General features: G+C 41.3%; 2 protein-coding genes across 7 annotated transcripts in view; both read left to right on the top strand.

Moving 5' to 3' along the window:
* The window catches only part of limd2 (LIM domain containing 2), a 14,453-nt gene extending 14,156 nt beyond the window's left edge, over positions 1-297 (top strand). Inside the window, exon 4 of the mRNA XM_061750623.1 lies at positions 1-297. This exon is cut by the window's left edge and continues 2,545 nt beyond it. The gene's annotated coding sequence lies outside the window, so the exon portion shown is untranslated.
* Positions 298-2,892: 2,595 nt separating this feature from the next.
* map3k3 (mitogen-activated protein kinase kinase kinase 3) overlaps positions 2,893-12,500 on the top strand; it is a 21,243-nt gene continuing 11,635 nt past the window's right edge. Inside the window, exons 1-9 of one of the 6 annotated variants that reach the window (XM_061750596.1) lie at positions 2,893-3,780; positions 6,872-6,925; positions 8,361-8,485; positions 8,570-8,610; positions 10,630-10,729; positions 10,789-10,905; positions 11,155-11,275; positions 11,486-11,619; positions 12,230-12,303. In XM_061750596.1, the coding sequence (XP_061606580.1) occupies positions 6,922-6,925; positions 8,361-8,485; positions 8,570-8,610; positions 10,630-10,729; positions 10,789-10,905; positions 11,155-11,275; positions 11,486-11,619; positions 12,230-12,303 (716 nt within the window). In that variant the 5' untranslated portion in view covers positions 2,893-3,780; positions 6,872-6,921. Of the gene's footprint in view, positions 3,781-6,871; positions 6,926-8,360; positions 8,486-8,569; positions 9,054-10,629; positions 10,730-10,788; positions 10,906-11,154; positions 11,276-11,485; positions 11,620-12,229; positions 12,304-12,500 lie in introns of those variants that run through there. The other 5 variants (XM_061750597.1, XM_061750599.1, XM_061750602.1 and 2 more) reach the window with 5 other exon arrangements.

Below are 12,500 nucleotides of genomic sequence, written 5' to 3'. Positions count from 1 at the left end.
AGTGCAGCAGAAATGTTTTTGTAACCTTGGCCAGATCTGTGCCTTTCCACAATTCTGTCTCTGAGCTCTTCAGGCAGTTCCTTCGTCCTCATGATTCTCATTTGCTCTGACATGCACTGTAAGGTCTTATATATACAGGGGTGTGGCTTTCCTAATCAAGTCCCGCTGGACTCCAATGAAGGTGTAGCACCATCTCAAGGATGATCAGATGAAATGGAGAGCACCCGAGTTAAATGTATGAGTGTCACAGCAAAGGGTCTGAATACTTATGGCTGTGTGATTTCAGTTTTTCTTTTTTAATAAATCAAAAATTTCACATTTTTTTTTCTGTCAATATGGGGTGCTGTGTGTACATGAGAAAAAAATTAAATGATTTTAACAAATGGCTGCAATGTAACAAAGAGTGAAAAGTGGAAGGGGGTCTTAAATCATCCGTATCAACTATATATATATATATATATATATTTATATATGTATATATGTATAACATGCTTGACCTGTGGATTGAGGTGGCCTTATAGCAAAAGAACGCTTGGACTGCGTTTTGCGGTCTTCCTCTTCTCAATTGCATTTTTTTTTTACTATTACATTTAAATCTCTCATTCTATGCCTCAATATTTTGAGCATTTGTCATGTTTTTTTTTTTTTTTTTTTTACATGCTTTTGGAGAAAAAAATAAAAAATGCTTGTGTGATTTATTCATTTGACTCAGTTTTACTAGATCTGTAATGACCTACAGAGCTGGGTAGAGTAGCCAAATATTGTACTCAAGTAAGAGTACTGTTACTTTAGATATGACTCAAGTAAAAAGTAGTCCAAATAATTACTTGAGTAAAAGGGTACTCTGAAATAAACTAAAGTACTGAATAACTAGTGAGTAGCTTCTGATTTATTTTTTAAATCAGAACATGAACATCAAATATACTGGTTTATTTTTGTAGCTCCTTGAGAGGGGAGGTAAAAATAAGTGAAATAAACTTCATTGTGATTGGCTTGAACTTGACGTTTAACTTGCTGCCTTCTTGGCCAGCTCACCATTGCAAAAGCGTTTTAGCTGGTCTTTTACCTGGTTAAATAAATTTTAAGTAAAGTATCTGGCTGCACAAGGAAGCACTCCCTCTTACAACTGGTATGTGGCTGTGTTCAGAAGTAACATGACATTCCAACTCATGTTCAATGCCACCTGCCACCATTTCAATTTTTAAGTGGATAAAAACCACCTGCTATTGGCTGGCGACCAGGTCAGAGTGTGTACCCTGCCTCTCGCCCAGAGTCAGCTGGGATAGGCTCCAGCACGCCCACGGCCCTAGTGAGGATAAGCGGTTTGGAAAATGGATGGAAAAACAACACATGCGTAGGGTCTTACAGAAACATGATTTGCTTTATCCATTAAAATGCATGAAGAAGCAGTTTGCTGACCAGACTTATTGATTGTGTGTGTGTGAGGGGCAACCAGTTCAGGGTGTACCCCGCCTCCTGCCCGATGATAGCTGGGATAGGCTCCAGCACGCCCGCGACCATCGTGAGGAGAAGCGGCTCAGAAAATGGATGGATGGATGTGTGAGGGGGAGAGAGAGGCAGAGAGAACAAGATGCATGCTTTACAGTTACTTGTGACCATAAGATAATGTTGCCATATGCACATAAGATAGTGGTAATGTTGCCATATGCACAGCCAAAACAATAGCAAAAGCATCTGCAATTTACTGCAAGATTTTTTCTCAAGTTAGAAGTGGGCTGCAATATCCAAGTTTGAGCAGTGACAAAACTACGCTACTTGTTAAAGCTGTTGTTTTTCGTAGTCTGTAATGTAAACATCAGTCACGCACGGCTGTCACAACTATCTTTGATTGGCCTGCAAAGCCCAATAGAAGACGTTGTGTGAGGACATGTGACTTTCTTGTAAATTTGAGTCACACATCACTGCGGTAATCACGATGGATTGTAGCAACAGCACCGGATGCTGAAGTCTAAAAATAGATTGCGCACAAAATTATTGATAAGCGAAAGTAGCATATGGCATGTAGATTATTGTAATAGAGTAAAAGTACCGTTTCTTCTTAACATAAATACTTGAGTAAAAGTAAAAAGTATTATTAATTAAAACTACTCTGACATGTACAACGTACAATTTATCCAAAATGTTACTTGAGTAAATGTAACGGAGTAAATGTAACGTGTTCCTACCCACCTCTGATGGCCTATAATTGAGGGTTTGAGGATATTAAATTGCAAATTTAGTCATTTTGCATCGAGTGGCCCTAAAAAAAAGTATACTTCCTTATACCGATAATGATTAGTATGACTTAATACTAAGTCATTCAGTTTAAAGGCAATGGTACGCAGTACTAATGAAATGTATGTACATTTCTGACTTTGAATAAAGCAATGAAAATTTGTATTTAAAAAAAATCCAAAATTTTTTCTGGTATTTAGAAAATAGAAATAATTGTGGTAATCCTAATTGACACAAAACACGAAATGTTTCGTCTGATTTCATGTCAGACAGTGAAAAAAAGAGTGTCTATGTATAGTGTATATAAACATCTGGTTTCAACTGTATATGTGAACCCATCGTTGCATATATTTTACTTACGCACCATTAATATATTTTTGGCTCTGGTTTCCGAGTATTTGTGAAGGCAACATAGGCGTGATACCTACATATAACTGTAAAATATGACAGGTACATGTAAACGTATCATTACGTTTATTTTACGAAATATATAGCTATCTCGATTTCCCAGTGTCAATGTAAGTAACAAGGCAACAGGTACAACTAAATGTATCATTGTGCAGTATTTATTTTACAAACGAAATCTATCGTGCTCATTCCGATTTCCGAGTGTAATGGAAGGCAACAAATCTAGTACGTCACAATTTCTCCGCCCAGACGACGGTGCGCGCTCCTGCGGTCACACATATCGAAGAAGTAACTATGCGCGCTCCCGCCGCTTCACGGCACTCGTTTAGTTAGAGAACAACCACGAACCCTTTCGAGATAAAACACGTTTTTTGTGTGTGTTTTTTTTTTTGTACTTGGACAACAAAATGCTGCGCCATTTGGAGAAGAAGGACGTACATTTGGCGGTCTCTGTTTCCAGGATGCTTTGGCAGCTGAAAAACGAGTTCCGGTGGTGAAACGTCTTCATTTTCTTTCTTTTTTTCTGCCAGGAAGTTGGAAGTAGTCGCTTTGGAAATGATTTTGAGCTTTGTTTTGGTCGGGAGAAGTTGCGGTGATCTAATCGCACCGTGCTGTAGTTTGTCGCATTGTTGTCGTTGAAAGACAAAAGTTTGTGGTCGTTTAATTGAACCAGTTCTCCGAAGACGAGTTTTGACCCTATTCGGCTTCACTCCCCTCAGTTTTTTTGTATTATTATTTTTTTTTATTAATGTGTGCTCCAAAATAGGATTCCATGAAAGTCATTAAGTGAACGGGACACCTTATTTGGGCACCTCCAGATGTTTATCCCGAACATATTTTGCGTGTTTTCCCAACATGTCAGCCTCCGCAGTGCCTCCAAAGGAACACTTCCAGTCTAAACCCCCGACGTGACCCCTTTTTTTTTTTTTTTTTTTTTCTTCTTTCTACCTTGGGAACTGTCAATCATCATTTTGTGTTTGTGAGACCCGTGGACCCCCTGTGGGCAACAACATGGCGCCCAGCACGCATGCGCTCTGCCTGGCTGCGCGTGCCCGCTGAAGGAGGAGGATGCGCGCGCACCACGAGGACCATACCTGTCATCGCGGGCGGAGGAAGGACATACGTCTGACCAATCAGGTGAGGAGTTGATTGTGACGCCATGCGTACTGATGACGTCACAACACGTCCCCAGAATAAATGGCCTCATCAGCGCTTGATTAAGACGGGCCTCCACCAAGGCCAAAATATACATATTTTCCACCAACACCAATTTGTCACCTGTCATACAAGTGTAAACACACTAAAGCAATGTATTCTATGATGTTAGTGTTTTTTTATAATCTTAACTGCCATACAAGTGTCAAAAGAAGTCAACCACCATATAATAAAAATGCAATGAATGAAATAAAATGACTTACCCATAGATGTTAGCATTTCTAGCATTCTTAACTGTAATACAAGCGTAAAAAGAAGCCAACTGCTGTGCACTAAAACTGTTAAAACAATTCAGCCCTTTGTGAGCATTTTTTTTTAGCATTGTTATCTGTCATAAAATTGTAAAAGGTCAACAGCTGGATAAGATCAGAAAAAAATGAAAGTTTGACGTTTGTAGTATTTTTAACTGTTATACAAGTGTAAAAAGAAGTGAACTGCTGTGCATCCATCCATCCATCCATCCATTTTCTGAGCCGTTTCTCCTCACTGCGTGCTGGAGCCTATCCCAGCTATCATCGGGCAGGAGGCGGGGTACACCCTGAACTGGTTGCCAGCCAATCGCAGGGCACATACAAACAAACAACCATTCGCACGCACAGTCACACCAACGGGCAATTTAGAGTCTTCAATGAATGCATGTTTTTGGGATTTGGGAGGAAACTAGAGTGCCCGTAGAAAACTCACGCAGGCACGGGGAGAACATGCAAACTCCACACAGGCGGGGCCGGGGATTAAACCCAGGTCCTCAGCGCTGTGAGGCTGACGTTCTAACCAGTCGGCTACCGTGCCGCCACCGCTGTGCAATATAACAAAATATTAAACAACTTGAAATGTCCTTCGTCAATGTTTTGTTCGCATTCTTAACAGTTATACAAGTGTAAAAAGACATGAACCACTTTATGATAAAACAAAAATAATGCTATGTATCCTTTGTTCGCATTTTTAACATTCTTAACTGTCATAAAAGTGTAAAAAGAAATCAACTAAATCTATCAAAATGATGACGCAGTATTGTTCGTGGAGGGTTCTTGGGAGGCGAGCCTCTTCACATTGACGCTAATCATAGCTGACTCAGCAATGGGTAGTCAGTTTTTTTTGTCTTTTTTATTATTGATGCCAACTTCAGACATATTCTGCTTAGCAGCCGGGATTTATAGAGACGCGTGGCTGTCATCTAGTATTTACAGTGTTAAACTATACCATTCTACAGGTATATAATGGTGGAGATTTGTCCATTCTAGTTGGAAAGTTGATATCTTCTGCGCATACCCCAAAAAGTTTGCCGTTTTGTAACATTCTGGAGCACAGCAGGTTGACTATTAGAGAAGTCATGTGCCACGTTCAAGTGCAATCGGTTAACAAGACAACTGCATTCTAGTCGCGAGGTTTGGTAATGGGGCGGGGGGGAGAATAAAATGCGGACTGGGAAAACAGCCTCAGACTAAACCGCTCGGGGGAGAAAAGGGGGTGCTGTGTGTGTGTGTGTGTGGGGGGGGGGGGGTGTCCTGGAAACATAATACAAGGAAAATAAAGCAGGCACAGCAGAGTGGCCTGGTAGAGTTGCTGCCTCTTCTGCATCTAAAATTCCCCGCATTCCTTTCGGAGGCTAATGAGAATCAGGAGCGAAGGCAGCAGGCTGCAGTGGGCATCCCATAGCCTGTTCTTGTACTTCCCAGCATTCCCTGAAGTAACCACCTTCAAGGCCTCTAAACACCTTCCTTCCACGTTGGCTGCCGTGTATGCCAAGCGGCGGACGCTTGAAAGCAACGTGGCAATGGGCCGCCGGCGGACATGCCCGACATTCCTGTGGTGGGATTACGGGTTGTTGTCAAGGGCGCCAATGCCCTTTACACGTTTTCACATAAAAAATAATGGACGTGGAAATAATTGTCCCTGGGGTCAAAATGTCTCTGCCATAAAACTTTTATTAACTGTACTGGAAATGTTTTGACTGTTCCTAAAGCGTCATATGAATTTAACTACCATAACATTTAAAAAATAAAAATAAAACAATCTTCCAAAGCTTAACTTTAGTGACACGGATGATGATACTGTATAGTGTTCTTCAGACAGTACATAAACTGGGCCAGACTAGTTACTGGCAGTTCATCATACAGTATTCGAAGCGAGCAAGACTAATTTCTAGTAAATCAATAAAGATGGTACACGAAGCAGGACAGGTCAATTGCTAGCGATGTAGCAAACGGTACAGAAAATGGCCCAGACTAATTTCTAGCATTGCATTAGATGATACATTAGGCAGATTAGAGCAACAGGCAGTACACAAAGTGGGCCACAGTAATTGCTGGCAGTGTTGTTGACTGTATGTGAAGTGGGACAGACTAATTGCTGACAGTGTAGCAGAGCTAATACATGAAGCGGGACAGACTAATTGCCGGCACTGGTCCAGACATTGCATGAAGTGGGGGAAGACTAATTGCTGGCAGTGCACTGAGACTGTACACCAAGTTGCCCAGAGTAATTGCCACCAGTCGGCATAGCGTACACGAGCTGGGCCAGACTAATTGCTACAATCGCAGCAATTAGTCTGACCCACTTCATTTACCATCTCTGGTGCACGACCAGTATAGAAAATGTAACGGGGTCGGCGACTTGCTGGCATTATTAGCAATTATTCTGGCCCGCTTTATGTACTTTCTGCTGCACTACCAGCAATTAACCGGGTCCACTTCAAGTGCTCTCTCTGCTGCACTTCCAATACTGTTCGTGAAACAGGCCAGCCTAATTGCCGGCAGTGCTGTTCAACTGTTAGCGATTACCCATCATCTGTTTACAAGTGTTCTAAGAAAGTCGCTGTGTTATGTCGACCTACGTCATGTTACATTCCTGCGAGAGTCGGCTTTTTTTGGCCAAGATGGCAACCCGCTCGCATCCTGACAATTGTTGCGCGTCTGGCTGATAACCTTTTGTCTTCTCACATCCTCCTGGAGGAAAAACATCACCAAAAAGCCCCATTTTGAAGTCTAATGTTGTTATTTTGTGTTTGCCGCAGTTGGCCCGGCCGGGTTCTGAAGCTTTGAAGACCACGCCAGCGTCGCCACAATGAGTAAGTCCAACAAAACGCAGACAACTTGAAACAGACCTTTTCGGTTTTCCTAAAATAATAAATAAATAAAAAATACAACCTGTGGCCGCTGTCGGAGTGTCGGGCGGGTGAAGGGTAGGGTTTCAGTGCCCTAAGTAAGCGGAGTTCTGCTTCTCCCAACTGTGATGTCTGTCCAAGTTACACAAGACCAAATGTTTGCTTTACTTGCAAGGCGAAAAACCTACCCGGATATCAAACGTGGGAGAAGACACATCGAAAAGCAGCTTTTTCCCTGACATTGATGGTGTGAAAGGTAGCAGCATGGAATGGAAGAATTAATTTGAACAGAGAATTTCCCAGCTTCAGAGGTAGAATCTGAGGTGGCACGATGCCTGTGTGGAAGGGAATAGCAGAAAGCCAGCAACCCAAACTTCAACACCTGGTATTCTCTCTGTTGAAACACGCAAGCTGATGAATGCGCCAATTTTGGGCATAAGGTATGTGAATCGTGCTAAAAGTTTGACACCGGCAACAAGAACATCAAACATGTTCTTGACATGGCAAGACGAGAAGGAACTTTATTGCCTTTCAAACTGCATCCAGCAGTGTGAAAAGTATGAATACAAAATGGTGGTTGAATTCATCCCGTTGATTTCCCGACTTCCGAGGTGATACCAGAAGTTACGCCTGTGTGGAAGGGAATTGCGGAAAGCCAGAACGGGGGTGTGAATTTTAACGCCAAACACTCACTTTGTTCTGCTTGTTATTTTGCGGAAATCCTGTGAAGAAGTTGGGACTGTGAACTACAATGGTGGACAAAAGCTTCAGCCTTTTTCTTTCCAGCTGTCAAAGGCAACTTTTTCCTTACAGTGATGGTGCGAAAGGTACGGACACGGAATCTGGGGTTGAATTTGCCCCAACGCTCACTCTGTTCTAGTGACCAGCAAATTTTTCGGGTTCGTAGGTAGTAACAGAGCTTTTTTAATAGCAGAAAGCTGGTATGGAAGTATGACATGTTACACCTGACACTTACTCTATTTTGTGTTTAAGGCAAATGCTGAGAAAAGCTGTTCTGTTATGACTGATTTGCTAATTTTTCTTAAAGAAGTTGACACAATAAAAAACAAATGAGGACATCTTACTTCTTGACATTTGGCAATCTTTAGCTCCTTTCACACTGCCCATCAGAAAATGTAGTTTGTCCCCGTGTTCTTTCTTTCTGTGTTCTTTCTAAAAGAACGCTCATAAATCTATCACTGGTGCAGCAATTTTTTATTATTGTTTTTTGTGTTCTTCCCATTCTGGAAATGACCATTCTCCTTCCATCAATCAGTGTCCAGCCCTGCTTTTTAGGTATCTTATTATTGCATTTCGTACCCCTACAGAAGAATGCAAGAAAATTAATAGAATTGAGAAAATGGTGTACCAAATGTTTGTCGCATTTGTCGTCGTCCAGATGAACGACAGGCACTCCACTCCATCATGAAGGACCTGGTGGCCCTGCAGATGACGCGCCGGCAACCCGTCCTACCATATGACGGCGGCGGTAAACTCAAGATACCTGCTCAGGCTAATAAACAGGTGGGTCATCCCCAATTTTATTTTCTTTTTTTGGAATTTGTTTTTTTCCTTTTAACTTGAAGCTTTGCGTTTCGTTTCTCTCAGGAGGACATCAGGATCAAGTTTGAGTTCTCAAGCGAGAAGCGGTGAGTTTGTTGACAAGCTTTTGTATGCATCCCACTGGAAGAAAACTTTTTCAGCGAGGTTTACTGGAAAAGTAATATAAATATAAATATGTATTTCTGGCGGCACGGTGGACGACTGGTTAGAGCGTCTGCCTCACAGTTCTGAGGACCGGGGTTCCTTCCCCGGCCACATCTGTGTGGAGTTTGCATGTTCTCCCCGTGCCTGTGTGGGTTTTCTCCCACATCCCAAAAACATGCCTGGTAGGTTAATTGACAACTCTAAATTGCCCATAGGCCTGAATGTGAGTGCGAATGGGTGTTTGTTTGTATGTGCCCTGCGATTGGCTGGCAACCTGTTCAGGATCTACCCCGCCTCCTGCCCGATGATAGCTGGGATAAGCTCCAGTGTGCCCGCGACCCGAGTGAGGAGAAGCGGCTCAGAAAATGGATGGATGGATGCATAGGTATTTCTCAGACTCTACACTAGACTAACTGCCGTAGTCGCAGTATTGTTGGATGCACAAGCGGCTTTCACGCTGCCTACCCGGCAAATAGGCACATCAGAAGTGTAAAATTAAGACTGGCTCGCTCACAGACACATTTTCAGAAATACATTGAACCCTCACTACTCGCAAGGTTTAAGGACCAAGCCCAGACACAAATAGTGGAAATTTGCGAGTAAAAATGTCAAAAATTGAGAGAGGTCCAGATTGCTATTGGCAGTGGTAGAAGTTAACAGCTTATGAGCTGGTAACGGCTAGCTGCATAATGTAATGTACAGTAACTGTTCCACTGAAGATAGTTATTTGTGTTATATGTACTGTATGACAGTATAACAGATGAGAGTACAGTATCTATGCATCACTAAGTCAAAATGTAATCAAATGTAGAATAGGAATGTAGTAATTGGTATTTTTGTGTTTTGCGAAGGGGGTATGATTCCCAACCTTTTCTGAGTCAAAGCACATATTTTACACAGGAAAAAAAATTGTGGTGCAAGTTAGTTTATAACATTATCCACTAGTAGCAAAAAATCGATTATCAAATTAATCAACAACTATTTTGATATGGATTCATCATTAGAGCCATTGTTTAACTTGAAATTGTCCAAATCCTCTGATTTCTGCAGTCCTCCATGAAAGCAGACTGATTATCTTTGTATTTAATCAAAAAAAGACATTTGCAAACATCTGCTTTTACTTTGGAAAACAGTGATCAACTTTTTCCATAGTTTCTGACATGCTACAGACCAAACCATGTTCAATGTAAGGAAAAAAATAACAGTCTCAGTCAGTGTTTAATCTATTATGAAAATAATTATTTGCTGGCTTGCAGTCATAGTATGAATAACCTGTAATTGACGTGGTTGAATCTGAAGCAGCCCGAGAAGTGTATAGCAAAACGAGTAGCGCTTTGCATTAATCTGTACCCAAGAAGTAGTTTTGGATTATTATTATTAATACTAATTGGGAAAAATTATTTTGCAATAAACTTTAATTCAAAATATTTTTTTATCTGATTACTTGATTAATCAAATGAACAACTGACACAATAATCAATTTAAAAAATATTTGATACTGGCAGCCTTGGAAAAAAAAATTCTTATGGCATGCCACCAAAATAGTCGATAATTATCTTCTGCCATCTAGTGAAAGAGCATTTGATTGTTCTGCCTGTCACTAAATGTCACTAGCATAGATAGTTGAACAAAGATACATTATTTGCAGTAGATAAATAATTTTTGGACCAATTAAGTGACATTGCATAATTTCCCACAGCACACCTGATGATCGCTCATGGGTACATAATGATAATTGAAAGGGTTCACTGTATTTCTGTAACAAATATAAAAAGGTCAATTTTACATAATATGTCCCCTTTAATTTGTAGAAAATGGGATAATTTGTGTGCTTTAAAACAGTCACAGTCCAGTATGTGGTGGGGTGGGGGCGTTCTGTTGTTAGCTTTCAGCTGTCTGTTCACCACAAATAAGTAAAGGTGCGCTCGTAGGAATTCTCCAATCTGGTCCTCTCGTTTTAGAATCCTCATGTTTGGCCGACCCATACAGTTTGATGATGTCCAACACAAAATCAAGCTCGTGTTTGGCCAGGAACTGGACCTCCATTATATGAGCAACGAGGTACGAGTCCGCTGTTGTCGTCGCGCATGTGCCTTGTAGACATGCGTGTTGCCTCCCAGCAGTTGTCCATCCCGCTGCGAGGCCAGGATGACCTGGATAAGGCCGTAGATCTGCTGGACCGAAGCGCCAACATGAAGAGCATCCGGATCCTGCTGCTCGCACAGGAACGCAATAATGTGAGACAGACAGAAACACACACAATGGACAGGCCTTCACAACACACTGTTGCTGCACTGTTGTTTCTTCACCGCACAACAGTTGTGAAAACTGGATTGCGATGGCCAAGTGTGTTCACAAATAATACTATTATGCTTCCTTAGCATGAGCAACTTCTTTGACTGAGTGATGGGTCCTGCAGTGACTCACTACTACAGGATTCAAGTGGTATTCCCACCTTTTTAAATGACCTGATCTCCATCTTACAGGCCCCCTCGCCATCCCAGCACATGCCTTGCAAACAGGTTCGAATCAAGGCCTCACAGTCCACCGGAGACGTCAGCGCAGTGTACCCGGCCTTGGAGCCTAGGGGGCGCCACATGTCCACCGGTAAGCTGCTGTGCTGCCTCTTTGTTGCAGAGTCGACGTTTTTTAAGAAAAATAGTTATAGTAAAAAGATGGCAAAACCCATGGAAAACAAAAACAACCGATTGGGTTATATGCCCGCAACAGGCTGCTAAAACATTGATTTGATGGGCTTCAAAGTGCATTTAGTCTAAACTTTTAGTTTTTCTTTGTTGTCTTCCGCTGGATGAACAGGTTCTCAGAACGCGGGGCGCAGCTCGCCACCTCCCGGCTACGTACCAGAACGCCAGCAGAGGATCGCTCGACAAGGTTCCTACACCAGTGTCAATAGTGAAGGCGAGTTCATCCCGGAGACCAGTGACCAGTGTGTGAGTCAGATTGTACTGAGAGTACACAATTTATGCATGTTTTTCACAATGTAAAAGAGTTCCCAGTGTGTGTGTGTGTGGCATGCTTTCTTCAAAATTCACTTCATATCAGGGGTGAGGAAAGTTTGGTGTTCAAGGGCCACATTTGATTTTTAAAACATCAAAAGTCATTCTTGGATGAGATTTTAAAATAATAATAAATAAAAAGGTCAAATATGTATGCAAAGTCCTGTAGTCAATTCTTGCATTCATTTATTTTTTTCCCTCTTCTATGAATCAATCTTTGGTAAATTGGTGTAGCAGATCCAGGCATGTGGCGCATGCAGCACACACAGCCAAACACAAATATCTCGTGATTAGCTCAATTTCCCCCCTTTAGGTTAGGTTATATTTTAGCTATTATAATTGTTTTTTGTGTGTTTTTTTGTTTTGTTTACTGTTAGATTATTTATGTATGTATTTATTTTATTCTGTTTGTATACAAGCAGTTCAAAACACTTTTCGATCAAATGTCTTTTTTAATTTAATTCAGCTATTATTTCATAAATTCAATTCTTGCTGTGTGTTGAGTTTGACTGTTGTAGGAATGTTGTTGTTTTTTTCCCTGCAGGTTCTGGATCCCTGGAGCAGTGCTGAGAACTCAGTGTCTGGAAGCTGTCAGTCTCTGGACAGTAACTCAGACAGGTTGGCATTCCTTAACTCTACTGTAGATATACATTGTATTGAAAGTTGATTTTCGAACAACAAATAAATAAAACTTCCTTCTTGTTTTGTTTTAAGTCACATTGTAGGATTTTGTATACAGTACTATCAACGAAGTGTCAAAAAAACAACTGGTAAAGGGAAAAAACATAAAACAGTGTACTGTAGTTGATAACAAG

Source organism: Phyllopteryx taeniolatus, chromosome 16, assembly GCF_024500385.1.
Source record: "Phyllopteryx taeniolatus isolate TA_2022b chromosome 16, UOR_Ptae_1.2, whole genome shotgun sequence".
In the NCBI taxonomy this organism is placed as follows: Eukaryota; Metazoa; Chordata; class Actinopteri; order Syngnathiformes; family Syngnathidae; genus Phyllopteryx; species Phyllopteryx taeniolatus.
Note: the sequence above shows the minus strand (reverse complement) of the source record. Positions and strands in the feature narration are given on the sequence as shown.